We start from the raw sequence: 15,969 nt of genomic DNA, 5'->3' as shown, positions 1-15,969 counted from the left end.
GTATTATTAGGAGTGACCACCACACAGTCCTTGAGGAGATGAAGTCCTGTCTTCACATTGAGAAAACTCTGCATCGTGTTGTGTGGCACTATCATCGTGCTAAATGGGACAGACTTCGAACCAATCTAGCAACTCAGGACTGGGTATCCATGAGGCGCTGTGGGCCATCAACAGCAGTGGAATTGTACTCCAGCACAACCTGCAACCTCATGGCCCGGCATATCCCCCACTCTACCATTACCATCAAGTCAGGGGATCAACCCTGGTTTTCCTCACGTTGGCATTGTTTCTGTTGCTGATTACTAATGAAGTCAGAGGATCATCCTGCTTTAATGAAGAATTCAGGAGAGCAAGAATTGCCCAGGTATGTCCTGTACACAAAAAGCAGGATAAACCAACCTGGCCAATTACTGCCCCTTCCCGTCTACTCCTTCCCGTCTACTCCCAATCATTGCAACTTGATGGACAGGGTCATTGACAATGCTATCAAACGGCATTTGCTTAGCAATAACTTGCTCATAGACTCTTAATTTGGGTTCCACCAGGGTCACTCAGCTCCTGACCCCATTGCAGTTTTGGTTCAAACATGGACAAAAGAGCTGAATGTCAGAGGTGAGGTGAGAGTGACAGCCCTTGACATCAAGGCCACATTCGACCGAGTGTGGTATCAAGGGGCCCTAGCAAAACTGGAATCAATGGGTATCAGGGGGCAAATACTCCACTGGTTGGAGGCATACCTGGTACATAGGAAGGTGGTTGTGATGGTTGGAGGTTAATCATTTTAGCTCCTCAGTGTAGTGTCCTGGGTCCAACCATCTCCAACAAGAGAGAATCTAACCATCACCTCTTGGTATTCAATGGCATCACCATCTCTGAATCACCCACTATCAACCCTGGGGTTGCCATTGACCAGAAACTGAACTGGATTAGATATATAAATACTGTGGCTACAACAGCAGGTCAGAGGCTAGGAATCCTGCAGTGAGTAACTCATCTCCTGACTCCCCGAAACATTTTCACCAACTACAAGGCACAAGTCAGGAGTGTGATGGAATGCTCCCCACTTGACTGGATGGGTGCAGCTCCAACAACACTCAAGAAGCTCAACACCATCCAGGCCAAAGCAACCCATTTGATTGGCACCCCATTCAAACATTCACTCCCTCCACCACTGATGTACAGTGGCAGCCGTGTGCACCATCTACAAGATACACTGCAGTAATTCACCAAAGATCCTGAGGCAGCACCTTCCAAACCCACCACCACTTCCATCTAGAAGGACAAAAGCAGCAGATACGTGGTATCACCACCACCTGGAAATTCCACTCCAAGTTACCCACCATCCTGACTTGGAAATATTTTGCAGTTTCTTCACTCTCTGAATCAAAATACCGTGGGTGTACGCACACCAGGAATTCTCCCGACTCAATTCTTCTATTCTTCTTCCCCACAGTATACACCATCTGCCATCTTTTTGCTCATTCACTAAACCTCTACCTCTTTCCAGCCTATTTGTGTCCTCACAGTTTACATTTCCATTTGGTTTTGTATCATCTGCAAACTTTGATACATTACTTGGTTTCTTTGTTTAAGTCATGAATAGGGATTATAAATAGCTGAGACCCCAGCACTAATCATTGCAGCTCTCCATGAATTCCAGCCTATTGTTTATCGTCTGCTTCCTGCCTGTAAACCAATCAGGTGAATGTATTGCTTCCACCCTGAGCCCTCAACTTGCAGATTAAACATTTATGTGACTTGTTATCCAAAATAATCCATATATATATCAACTGTATCCTCTTTATCCTAACTAATCCAACTTCAAAAGACACTTGAATTTGTCAAACACAATTTCCTTTCCATAAAACTCGATAATTCTGTCTGATCATGCTATGATTTTTCTAAATGCTTTGTTTCTGTAATAATAGTGTTTTGAAGGAGTGTTGCTGTGAGTTGCTGCAGTGTATTGTGTAGATGGGATGTCAAACAAGTGGACTGTTGTCCTCAATACTTACTTGGCAGGGGAGAGTCAATGATCAGACAGGTTTCTCTCCCAGGGCGAGGCTATCCCATTGCACTGGGAGTGTGCTGATGCCTGCGGTCATGGTTTGCCTAAGCAAGGCAGAGTAAAGGATCAGGGTGGGCCAGTGACGTTAAACCGAGGCTTTACCTGATGCAATTTTTCAAAGCCATCTCGACCTTTTGGCTAAAATGAAGTGTTAGATCCAGCTTGGGAGGGAGTGCAATGCCTCATCCTGTCAGCTTGGATCTGGTTTGATTGCGCTCACGATGGGATGCAATATCTTGTCAGCTTGGATCTGGTTTGTCCCCCATGTGGGGACCATGATTGGACTTAATTTGAATTGGCTTTTTTGATTAGAAATAAAGTATCGAAAGAAAAAATATATTGCTGAGCCAACAACAACTTGCGGTGCCATTGTCCTGAAACTTAACTACAGCGGCCAACTGCGGCTACAATAGGTTAGGAATTCCTAGTAACTCACCTCCTGACTCCCCAAAGCCTGTCCACCATATACAAAATGCTAGTCGGGAGTGCAATGGAATACTCTCCACTTAACCTGGATGAGTGCATCTCCAACAACACTCAGTGCCACCCAGGACACTGCTTGATTGGCAAATCCTCCACCACTTTAAATATTAATTCCCCTCACCAGCAGTATACAGTGGATACCAAATGCAAGATGCACTGCAACAACACCTTCTAGTGGTGAAGGCCACACATTTAGAATGACTTGTGCAGCAAATGCATGGGACCATCACCACCTGCAAGTTCCCTCCAAGACGCAAACCATCCAGACTTCACCAAATCACAGAATGGTTACAGCACAGAAGGAGACCATTTGGCCCACCATGTCTGTGATGGGTCTCTATAAGAACAATTTACTTAGTGACATTCTCCTGTCTTCCCTCATAGCCCTACACATTCTTCCTTCAATTCAATTCCCTTTGAATGCATCAACTGAAGTTACCTTCACCACATTCTTAGGCAGTCCATTCCAGATTCACACGCTGTGTGAAAATGTTCTTCCTCATATCGTCATTGCTTCTTCTGCTGATATCTTTAATCTTGTGCTCTCTTGTTCTCACTACTTCCACCAATGGGAACAAGTTTCCCTATTTACACTGTCCAGACCCCTCATGATTCTGAACACCTCTATCAAATCTCCTCTCAGCCTTCTCCTCTCCAAGGAGAACAGTCCCAACTTCTCACTACCTACATCCCTGAAACCATTCTTGTGTATGTTTTTTGTACTCTCTCTAATGCTTTTGCATCTTTCCTGGATGCAATGCTCCAGTTGGGCTGAAACAGCATTCTGCACAAGTTTCACATAATCTCCTTGCTCTTGCATGCTGTGCCTATTAATAACACCCAGGATGCTGTACACTCTATTAACTATTACTATTAAATATTAATTACTTTAAATTCTTCACTTCCTTATTAGCTCATTGATTGCCTTCATTTTTGATACATAATTTGTGTTTTCTACTGTGAAATAGGCACAAATATTTATTCAACTTCTTTGAATTTTCCATATTCTCCATGATAATTTTGCCTCTCTTTTACCTCTAAGCTACCAATATTTACTTTAGCTGCTATCCTACGTTTATACCACAGAGGAACTCTGACAACCTGTTTTAATATTCCTGCTTAGTTTACTACCAGTCTATTTTATCATCCCATTTGTCAATTTTCTGGTGGTCCTTTGCGAGTTTCCAAAACACTCCCAATGCTCAGGCTCACTACTATTCTTCACAATACTATAAGCCTCTTCTAATGTGATCCTTAACTTCCCTCGTAAGACACATATGGATTTTCTAGCTTAGATTTTATTTTTAATGGAACGTACCTCTGTTGATTGTTTTGAATTTTTAAAAAAGTATTTACCATCATGCCTTTTTAGACTTTATTCAATCCTTAGCCAATTCATGCCAATGTAAATGGCTTTGTTTAAGTGTAAGATTCTTGTTTTGGTCTTGAGTTTGTCAATCTCAAATGTAATATGGAATTTTGTTATGTTCTGATCTCTTTATCACAGGGGATCTTTACTATGAAATTGCCAATTAATCCTGCCTCATTACATAATACACATCAACTACCAGATCTAGAACACGGCACGGTGGCACAGTGGTTAGCACTGGTGCCTCACAGCTCTAGGGGCCTGGGTTCGATTCCTGGCTTGGGTCACTGTCTGTGTGGAGTTTGCACATTCTCCCCGTGTCTGTGTGGGTTTCCTCCGGGTGCTCCGGTTTCCTCCCACAGTCCAAAGATGTGCGGGTTAGGTGGATTGGCCATTCTAAATTGCCCCTTAGTATCTCAGGATGTGTAGGTTAGAGGGATTAGTGGGATAAATATATGGGGTTACGAGGATAGGGCGTGGGCGGGATTGTTGTCGGTGCAGACTTGATGGGCCGAATGGCCTCTTTCTGCACTATAGGGATTCTATGATTCTATGATATTGTTCCAGGAAGCTCTCACAAGAGAATTCTACAAACTCATTTTTCAGAAAACCTTTGCCCATTTGGTCTTTTGAATCAAGATCCTTTCTCACTCCTGCCGTTATGGTTATCTTTTACTATCGGGACTGTACCTTCTCCTTTTCCATTCTGTTTTTTCAAAACATTGTGTATGTTGAAATATTTGTTTCCCAAAATTGCTCAACTTGTAACCATGGACGAGATTTTCCAGCCTTGCTCGAGCAAGACCAGAAATTTAAACCCACTCATCTTTATTTCTGCCATTACTTCATCTGTCTTGTTATAAATGCTTTGAGCTTTCAACTAAAGGACCTTTTTTTTAATCTAAAAGTCAACATTCTGACGAAGCTACTTTACAAACAGCAACTCTTCTTTTACACCAGACAGACCTGGGGTCCCCTTTCAAGATGATTTATTGATATTCCTGATTTAAACAGCAATTTGTATCCCACACGGTTAATGATGTGATAATGACTCAGGAAGACTGGCTGGAAAAGGACATAATTTATTCCAGAATGCAAAGTAAAACCAGTACATTACATAAGTTATACACAAACTAGTCTCTGCTTGGGACTCAAGTTCAGCAGGCCCAGTCCTGGGCCTGCCTTATAAAAGGCTCAGGTAATGAGTTCCAGTTGGGCAGGCCACTGCCTGTTACCAGGGGAACTCACATTCAACCAGCCCCAAAGGGAGATCAAACAATGACCCCCATGGAAAGCGCAGGGGTTATCACAGATGTGAACTCACATCCTGACAATAATCAAAGAACAAAGAACAAAGAAAATTCCAGCACAGGAACAGGCCTTTCGGCCCTCCAAGCCTGGACCGACCATGCTGCCTGACTTAACTAAAATCCCCAACCCTTCCGGGGACCATATCGCTCTATTCCCATCCTATTCATGTACTTGTCAAGATGCTCCTTAAAAGTCACTACCGTAGCTGCTTTCACTACCTCCCCCGGCAACGAGTTCCAGGCACCCACTACTCTCCGTGTAAAAGATCTGACTCGTATATCTCCTTTAAACCTTGCCCCTCGCACCTTAAACCTGTGCCCCCTAGTAATTGACTCTTCCATCCTGGGAAAAAGCTTCTGACTATCCACTCTGTCCATGCCTCTCATAATCTTGTAGACTTCTATCAGGTCTCCCCTCAACCTCCGTCGCTCCAGTGAGAACAAACCAAGTTTCTCCAACCTCTCCTCATAGCTAATGCCCTCCATACCAGGCAACATCCTGGTGAATCTTTTCTGTACCCTCTCCAAAGCCTCCACATCCTTCTGGTAGTGTGGCGACCAGAATTGAACACGATATTCCAAGTGCGGCCTAACTAAGGTTCTATAAAGCTGCAACATGACTTGCCAATTTTTAAACTCAATACCTTATTTTTAATTCAATACCTCAATATAAATCAATGACTTTCAACAAGTAGATGATGTTTACTGTGGATATAGTATCTAATTAATTTCTTATTGGGAAGGAATATGAGTTTAAATGAAATTGTTAATCAACTTTCACTTTATTAATAATGAGCTTTTGTTTGTGATGCTTGTCTCTAACTCTGTGATCCGTGGTCTATAGATGAACACCTTTCAATGTGTGCTGATCACAGATGAAAGTGTCTCATTTGCCATGTTTAACTACGCTGATATTTACTGGACAACAGGGACTGCAAGTGGAGGAGATCCATTAACTGGAGTTGGAGGCTCAGCGGCACAGGTCAGATTTCCCCAATTTCTTCATGTATACTAACTGTGAGTGAAATAACATGGCAGGATTGAATAGGGCCATGGATCATAGAGGTTTACAGCATGGAAACAGGCCCTTCGGCCCAACTTGTCCATGCCGCCCAGTTTTTACCACTAAACTAGTCCCAATTGCCCGCTATTGGCCCATATCCCTCGATACCCATCTTACCCATGTAACTGTCTAAACGCTTTTTAAAAGACAGAAGAAGCATAATTTAATTTAAAACAAAGAATTCAAGAGGAAAGTTCTACCTCTGATTTGCTAAGGAAGTTAAGGATAGTTTTAAATGAAAAGAAAAATAAGCCTAAAAGTTGATTTTTTTAAAAAGGTAAAGGAGCTGAATATGAGTAAATTAGCCAGAAATGTAAGGAAACGGATTGTGAGAGTTTTTATAAGTGTATATATCAGGAGAGTGGCTAAGATAAACATTGATTTTTGAAAGGCAGAGACAGATAGCATCACCATAGAGAATGAGGAAATGACAGAGACATTGAACAAATGTTTTGCGCACCTGTCACTGTCGAAGACACGCATTTTATACCAAAAATATAAGGGAATCAATCAAAAGGCTTTAAAAAGTGAATAACTTAAGGTAAACAATGTCAACAGAAGAAAGGTATTGAAGAATCTTAAGGGACTAAAATCCAACAAATTCCCAGGACCTGGTGGTCTGCAGCCGAGGCAACAAAAAAGGGAAACAGCAAACTAGAGGCCAGTCAGCTTGACATCAGTCATCAGGAAAATGCTGGGATCCCTTATTAAGGAAATCTTAACAATGCATTCAAAAAATTGTAGGATGATCATATAAAATTAATATAGTTTTAGAAAAGGAAATAGCATTTAGGAAATTTATTAGATTTATTTTGAGGATGTCATTGGTGGAGTAGATAAAGGGGATAACCAGTGGATACAGTACACTTACATTTTCCAAAAAGCATTCAATAATGTGCCACGTGAAAGGTGAATACATGAGATAATACATGGGGGTGATATTTTAGCATGGATAGAGGGTTAGTTAATTAATAGACAGGAAGCAAAGAGTAGGAATAAATCAAGCATTTTCAAAGTGGTAGACAGTAAATATTGGTGTAAGGATTAATACTGAGACTTAGACTATTTACAATCTACATTGATGACTTAGATAAAGAGACAAGAAGCATGTTTGCTGATGATACAACGCTAGATAGAAATGTAAACTCTGATGAAGCAATAAAGAGGATGGGAAGAGATATAGTTAGCTTAAGTGGCAATGTGGAGATTGAGTATAATGTGGAGAGGTGTGATGTAATTCACTTTGGTAGGAAGAACAGAAAAGCAGAACAGTTTTTTAAAGGTGTGAATGTTTTAAATCTTCAAAGGAACTTGGATGTTCTTATATAAGAAGTTCAGAAAGTTGGCATGGTATAACAAGGTGCAGCAAGCAGTTGGGAAGGAAAATGGCATTTTGTCCTTTATTGCAAAGAGGATTGGGATGCAGGAATAAGGAAGTCTCGCTACAATTGTACAGGACTTTGCTGAGACCACAGCTGAGAATACTGTGTGCAGTTTTGGTCTCCACATTTAAACATTGCAGACAGGGCAGTGAAGGTTCGCGCGATTGGTTTCTAGCAACATTTTATGACTCCTTTTTGGCTCTAATTCTAATTCCTTTTGTTAGCCACAGTTGGGTCACTCTTCATGTTACTTTTTTGCACCACATTTAGGCCGGGATATGTCAGGGGGAGGACTAATGGGATTTGCCAGTCGTGACTTTCCCAGGTCACTTTTTAAGGTGCAGCCAACCTCACGCTGGGAAACAACGTGAAGCTGATTACAATATGGATACATTTTGATTATCATTAGCAAGTCTGAGACAGTATCCCAGCAGCAGGGATTAAAGCTGATCCTCATCAACAGGGAGCAGGCATGATGGCCTTGCTTGTAGGGGCAGAGGGGGTGTCGGTGTACCCCGACCAGCCTGGTGCTGCCAGCATGGCACCTTGGCACTGTCAGCCAGGCACCAGGCAGTGCCAAGGATGTGGAGCCTGAGGGGAGCAGGGCCTTCTGGGGAGGTGAGGCCAGACCAGTGGTGGGCCAATCAGTAGGGGTGGGACCAGGGGATGAGGGTGGAGAGGGGGGGTTGGACCGCTGCCACTCTGCACATTGATCAATGGGGGAGGGAATGAGGGGAGGCAATCGGGGCTGCCATGGAGAGGGGGGAAAATAGGGTTGGCCATGGGGAGGGGGGCGATCGGGGCTAGCCATCGACTGAGGGGTGTCGGGGCTGGCGGTCGGAGGGGGATGAGAGTCAGGGCCGATGATCAGGGGGGCTGGTGGGGAACCAATGATCTGGCAGATGTTTGGGAAGCCATTAGGAGGCTAGCGATCAGTTAGGGAGTGTCGCGGTGGCGATCGGGGGAGACCTCTCTTCTGGGAAATTAGTGCATGCGCAGTGACCCACTCAGTACTCTGATGCTGGCCTCTCGGGCGAGGTTAGGCCCTGCCCCCTCTTGACTGGAGTGAACCCCCAGCAGACTCTGTGACACACAGAGTGCCAGAAATTCACGTACTCAGTTTTTTGGGGGAAAATTGGCCCTGTGATTGAACAAGAGAGGTTACAGAGGAGATTTATGAGGGTGTTGCCTGAACTGGAGAGTGTTGATTGTGAGGAAGGATTGGATAGGCTGGGATTGTTTGCTTTGGAACAGAGGAGACTGGAATGAAGTGTATCAAATTGTGGATAGAATGAATAGGAAAGCTCTTTTCCTCTGGATTCAAGAATTTGGAAGCAGGGGAGGGGGAAGGGGAGAAAGAGGAGGAGGAGGGGGAGGGGAGGAGGTTTAGAGGGGATTTGAGAGGAAATAATTTTACCAAAGGGCGATGGGAATCTAGAACTCATTTCCTGAAAGGGTAATAGAGGTAAAAGCACACAACATTTTAAAAAATCTTGAATGTGCACTTGAAGAGCTGTAACAGACCTAGAATTGCAAAGTAGGAGATGATTGGCTCCACCAGAATGGACATGATGGACTGAAGGACTTCCTTCCATGTTGTAAATTTCTGATAAATTCCAGGCCCCTCAAATTAAATAGAATATTGGAGGGGGGGAATATGGAAACCTTTAAACATATTGAGGTGTTGCGATCTGGAATGTGCTGCCTGGAAGAATGAGAATCGATAGTAACTTTCAAAGGAAATGTATAAAGACTTGAAAAGCAAACATCTACTGGGCAATGGAGAAAGCAGAAAGGTGGAATGAATTAATCTCATTGAGCCTGCATTTGATCGATGGGCCAAATTGACTCTTTCTGTTTTGCTTCACTCGATGATTCTATGCTCAGCACTTGCTGTTTATTCTGACTTACAAGAGCAAAATTATTTTGCTGAAACAGTTCTCTGACTGGACTGAAGCTAATTGAATTCTCCCCCCATCCACTCCCCCTCAAAGTGCTGGGACTAAATGTGAGTTTTAGAAATAAGCGACTGTGATATTTCCTCAATTAGAATCAACTTCACGATGATAGGAAGCGAGTTGCTTTCTCTCCCAAATTCTTGCACTTGGGCTATCTGTTAAACCTGTGATTAAATTGCAACTTATGACTTGTTGAATGTGTCTGTCAAATATTACTGATTCTTGTCCCCCTCCTGTAATGTACAGGCCGGATTCAATGGTGGGGATACTAGTCATTTTTTCAGTCTGCCCACCTCTCGAACCTCTGAGATGATGAACATTGAAGAGACGAGTAATGTGAACTTCCCAGGCCGGTGGATTTTTAGAATTGATGGAGAAACGATTGATCCATCCAGTGGCTGCAGCCTGAACGGTAAGTATCAATATTCCTGAAATGGTGCTGGTGGGACCCAGACATCTCCGTCACTGTGACTTCAGTGAGTGGCCAATGGAAGCACCATGGGTCAGTTCTTTAAATGCCTGTATAGAACCACTGACTGTATCAATGTGAATGAGCCTCAATTATATAAAATATTACAAAATTAAAACACTAAAAACTCTGTGTTTAAATGTAAATCCTGAAAAAATATTTTTACAAAAGTTTTCAATTGGGTAAAGTCTGATTTGATTAAGTTGAGATCTGACTTATCAAAAAGGGCTATTTGAAGGTAAATCATTGTCAGAGGAATTAGTGAAGATTTAGAGCAAATATTTTTCCCATCAACTGTTATTTGAAAAGGTCAGGAAAATGACAGCAAATAAATTACTAATTCAGAGAGCAAGTACAGGCATGATGGGCCGAATGGCCTCATGTGCTGTGATTCTGTGATTAAGAAAAATAACCCCCTAGATGTCATGGGGTAAACCAAGAGCTCAATATTAGTGAAATCAAAAAAGGGAATTAGGAAAGAAAGGAAATGACAAAATATTACAAAATAAAATCAAGAAAAACGTGTAAAATTCTGATGGGGCCGGACAGACTGGACACAGGGATGTTGTTTCCTCTGGCTGGGGAAGTCTAGAATAAGGGTCACAGGCTCAGGATACAGGGTGGCCATTTAGCACTGAAGTGAGGAGAAACTTCTTCATTCAGAGGGTGGTGAACCTGTGGAATTCTCTACCACATAAGACCTTGGAGGCCAAATCACAAAATATATTTAAGAAAGAAATAGATAGATTTCTGGACTCTGAAGGTGTCAAGGGATATGGGGAGAGGAAGGGAGTATGGCATTGAGATAGAGGGTGGGATTTTACAGCTTCGCTCATCACCAAACCGTAAAATCCTGCGCGAGGTCAACGGACCTTCCCGTTGTCCGTCCCTCACCCGCTCCGATTCCCATAAGATGGGATAAACTTAATGAGAGAGGAAATATGAAAAGGTTAGCATCTTTAAAAATAATCCAACTGAAATGTATTCCAGGCTAAGAGAATTAAGGAAGGGAATAGCAGAGACTTTGGCATCATAACCAATCCCTGCTGGCTATAGGCCTGGTGCCTAGTTCATTGCCGATATCTTCCTGTTCTTAAAACAAAAAGGATGAAAGAATACACCAAGTATTTACAGATCATTCAGCCTAATCTCAGTGCTGGGCAAATTACTGGAAAAACTGAGGACGGTATTTGTGATTTAGGAACTTCGGAGCAAGAGTCAGCCATTTGGCCCCTGGAACCTGCCCCATCATTCAGTTAGATCATGTCTGATTTTATAACTCAATGCCATTTCCTGCACTATCCCATATCCCTTGTCTTTACTATCTAGAAAGTCTATCGATTTCTGTCTTGCATATTCAATGACTGAACTTTCACTGCCCTCTGAGGAGAGAACGTCAAAGATTCAGCATGCTCCTTATCTCATTTCTAAATGGCCTACCCTTGTCCTGAGATGGTGGCCCATTGTTCTAGACCCCCAAACCAAGGGGAAACATTCTTCCTGCATCTGCTTTACCATCAAATCCAGCAAGAATTTTGTTTGTTTCAATGTGGTCACCTCTCATTCTTCTAAGCTCTAGATAATACATGTCAAGTTTCCTCAATCTCTCATCATAGATCAATCCCACCATCACAGGATTCAGCCTGGTCAACCTTTGTTGTACTCCCTCCATGGGCAAGTATATCCTTCCTTGGGTAAAGAGATTAAAACTCCATACAATATTCCAGGTGCCGAGTCTCAACAGACTTTATACAATTGCAGCAAGATATCTTTGCTCCTGTACTCAAATCCCTTTGTAATAAAAACCTACATATTATTTCTCTTCCTAATTGCTTGCTGTACCTGCATGTTAGCTTTCAATTACTTATGAAAACTAATACCCAGGTGCCTTTGGACATCAACACTCCAATCTCTCACCATTTTAGAAAAGTACTCAACATTTCTCTTTTTCCTACCAAAGTGAATAACTTCACATTTTCCACATTCTCTTCCATTTTCCATGTTTATGCCCATTCACTTAGTCTGTTTAAATCCCCTTGCATCCCCTTCCCACCTAGCTTTATGTCATCAGCAAACATTATATTTGATCCCCACATCCAAACTTTTGATTTAGATTGTGGATAGTTAGGCCCAAGCACTGGATAAAAGAAATTACTGCGGATGCTGGAATCTGAAACCAAAAGAGAAAATGCTGGAAAATCTCAGCAGGCCTGGCAGCATCTGTAAGGAGAGAAAAGAGCTGACATTTTGAGTCCAGATGACCCTTTGTCAAAGCTAAAAGGCATAGAAGGTGGGAGATAGTTATACTGCAGGGGGAGGGAATGAAAGATAAGTCATAGCCACAAAAAAAGGGAAAAGGCTAAGAGGTGCTAGTGGCAGTCCATAGAGAGAATAGAATGTGTGAATGGCCAAACGGCAGAGAAGCTGAAATCAGAGGGAAAGCTGTGACAAATGAAGATGTGGGGGGAAGGAGGAGATGATTGGGAGAGAGGTAAAAGCCCAAGCACTGTTCCTTATGGTATCCCACTTGTCTGGTTATGCCGACCTGAAAATGAACCATTTATTTGTACTCTCTGTTTTCTGTCTGTTAATTAATTCTGTGCATTAGCCCCAATCTCATGTGCACGATACTTATTTCTACTTCCTATCCTCTTATGTGGGACATTATCAAAAGCCAACTGAAAATCCTAATACACCACATCCGTTGGCACTCCCGAGTTTGTTCTGCTAGTTACATCCTCAAAAACAGATCAGTCAAACATAATTTCCCTTTCATAAGTCCATGTTGACTCTGCCCAATCATAACACTATTTTCTAAGTGTTTAATTATCGCATCCTTTATTATAAATTCCAGCATTTTCCTTGCTACTTGATGTCAGGCTAAAGGGTCTGTAGTTCCTCATTTTCTTTCTCCTTTCTTAAATAGTTGGGTTGCGTTTTCTATTTTCCTAATGCAGGAACCATTCCAAAGTCTATAGAATTTTGTAAATTGGCCACCAACACATCCACTATTTCCAAAGACACCTCTTTCTAAGGTCCAAGGCATTTATCAACATTCTTTCTATGTTTCTAAAAGCTTCCATAAGTATATAAAGATGAAGGGAGTAGCTGGAATGAATGTTGGTCCCGAGGAAGATGAGACTGAGGTGTTAATAGTGGGGAACACAGAAATAACTGAACAAAAAGAACAAAGAACAATACAGCACAGGAACAGGCCCTTCGGCCCTCCAAGCCCGTGCCGCTCCCTGGTCCAAACTAGACCATTCTTTTGTATCCCTCCATTCCCACTCCGTTCATGTGGCTATCTAGATAAGTCTTAAACGTTCCCAGTGTGTCCGCCTCCACCACCTTGCCCGGCAGCGCATTCCAGGCCCCCACCACCCTCTGTGTAAAATACGTCCTTCTGATATCCGTGTTAAACCTCCCCCCCCCTCACCTTGAACCTTTGACCCCTCGTGAACGTCACCACCGATCTGGGAAAAAGCTTCCCACCGTTCACCCTATCTATGCCTTTCATAATTTTATACACCTCTATTAGGTCACCCCTCATCCTCCGTCTTTCCAGTGAGAACAACCCCAGTTTACCCAATCTCTCCTCATAACTAAGCCCTTCCATACCAGGCAACATCCTGGTAAACCTCCTCTGCACTCTCTCTAAAGCCTCCACGTCTTTCTGGTAGTGTGGTGACCAGAACTGGGCACAGTATTCCAAATGCGGCTGAACCAACGTTCTATACAACTGCAACATCAGACCCCAACTTTTATACTCTATGCCCCGTCCTATAAAGGCAAGCATGCCATATGCCTTATTCACTACCTTCTCCACCTGTGACGTCACCTTCAAGGATCTGTGGACTTGCACACCCAGGTCCCTCTGCGTATCTACACCCTTTATGGTTCTGCCATTTATCGTATAGCTCCCCCCTACGTTAGTTCTACCAAAATGCATCACTTCGCATTTATCTGGATTGAACTCCATCTGCCATTTCTTTGCCCAAATTTCCAGCCTATCTATATCCTTCTGTAGCCTCTGACAATGTTCCTCACTATCTGCAAGTCCAGCCATTTTCGTCTCGTCCACAAACTTACTGATCACCCCAGTTACACCTTCTTCCAGATCGTTTATATAAATCACAAACAGCAGAGGTCCCAATACAGAGCCCTGCGGAACATCACTAGTCACAGGCATCCAGCCGGAAAAAGACCCTTCCACTACCACCCTCTGTCTTCTGTGACCAAGCCAGTTCTCCACCCATCTAGCCACTCCCTCCTTTATCCCATGAGATCCAACCTTTTGCACCAACCTACCATGAGGGACTTTGTCAAACGCTTTACTAAAGTCCATATAGACGACATCCACGGCCCTTCCCTCGTCAACCATTCTAGTCACTTCTTCAAAAAACTCCACCAGGTTAGTGAGGCATGACCTCCCTCTCACAAAACCATGCTGACTATCGTTAATGAGTTTATTCCTTTCTAAATGCGCATACATCCTATCTCTAAGAATCCTCTACAACAGCTTCCCTACCACGGACGTCAAGCTCACCGGCCTATAATTTCCCGGGTTATCCTTCCTACCCTTCTTAAATAACGGGACCACATTAGCTATCCTCCAATCCTCTGGGACCTCACCTGTGTCCAGTGACGAGACAAAGATTTGCGTCAGAGGCCTAGCGATTTCATCTCTCGTCTCCCTGAGCAGCCTTGGATAGATTCCATCAGGCCCTGGGGATTTGTCAGTCTTTATATTCTCTAACAAACCTAACACTTCCTCCCTTGTAATGGAGATTTTCTCTAACGGGTCAACACTCCCCTCCGAGACACTCCCAGTCAACACATCCCTCTCCTTTGTGAATACCAACGCAAAGTATTCATTTAGGATCTCCCCTACTTCTTTGGGCTCTAAGCATAATTCCCCACTTTTGTCCCTGAGAGGTCCGATTTTTTCCCTGACAACCCTTTTGTTCCTAACGTATGAATAAAATAGAACATAGAACATAGAACATAGAACAGTACAGCACAGAACAGGCCCTTCGGCCCACGATGTTGTGCCGAGCTTTATCTGAAACCAAGATCAAGCTATCCCACTCCCTATCATCCTGGTGTGCTCCATGTGCCTGTCCAATAACCGCTTAAATGTTTCTAAAGTGTCTGACTCCACTATCACTGCAGGCAGTCCATTCCACACCCCAACCACTCTCTGCGTAAAGAACCTACCTCTGATATCCGTCCTGTATCTCCCACCACGAACCCTATAGTTATGCCCCCTTGTAATAGCTCCATCCACCCGAGGAAATAGTCTTTGAACGTTCACTCTATCTATCCCCTTCATCATTTTATACACCTCTATTAAGTCTCCCCTCAGCCTCCTCCGCTCCAGAGAGAATAGCCCTAGCTCCCTCAACCTTTCCTCATATGACCTACCCTCCAAACCAGGCAGCATCCTGGTAAATCTCCTCTGCACTCCTTCCAGCGCTTCCACATCCTTCCTATAGTGAGGTGACCAGAACTGCACACAATATTCCAAATGTGGTCTCACCAAGGTCCTGTACAGTTGCCTTGGGATTCTCCATAATCCTGTCTGCCAAGGACATTTCGTGACCCCTTTTTGCCCTTCTAATTCCTTGTTTGAGTTCTTTCCTATTTTCTTTGTATTCCTCCAGAGCTCCCTCCGTTTTTAGCTGCCTGGACCTAACGTACGCCTCTCTATCTTTTTGACCAATTCCTCTATTTCCCTGGTTATCCACAGTTCTCGAATCCTACCCTTCCTATCCTTTTTTACAGGCACATGCCTATCCTGTAGCCCTAACAACTGTTCCTTAAAAGACTCCCACATGCCAGATGTGGATTTACCCTCAAACAGCCTC

General features: G+C 43.3%; 1 protein-coding gene across 1 annotated transcript in view; it reads left to right on the top strand.

Annotated features, from left to right (window-relative positions):
- tecta (tectorin alpha) overlaps positions 1-15,969 on the top strand; it is a 127,325-nt gene that overhangs the window by 11,720 nt on the left and 99,636 nt on the right. The window contains exons 5-6 of the mRNA XM_078199162.1: positions 6,075-6,212; positions 9,880-10,045. Of these exons, the coding sequence (XP_078055288.1) occupies positions 6,075-6,212; positions 9,880-10,045 (304 nt within the window). The remainder of the gene's footprint in view (positions 1-6,074; positions 6,213-9,879; positions 10,046-15,969) is intronic.

This window comes from Mustelus asterias, chromosome 27, assembly GCF_964213995.1.
Source record: "Mustelus asterias chromosome 27, sMusAst1.hap1.1, whole genome shotgun sequence".
Classification (NCBI taxonomy): domain Eukaryota; kingdom Metazoa; phylum Chordata; class Chondrichthyes; order Carcharhiniformes; family Triakidae; genus Mustelus; species Mustelus asterias.
Note: the sequence above shows the minus strand (reverse complement) of the source record. Positions and strands in the feature narration are given on the sequence as shown.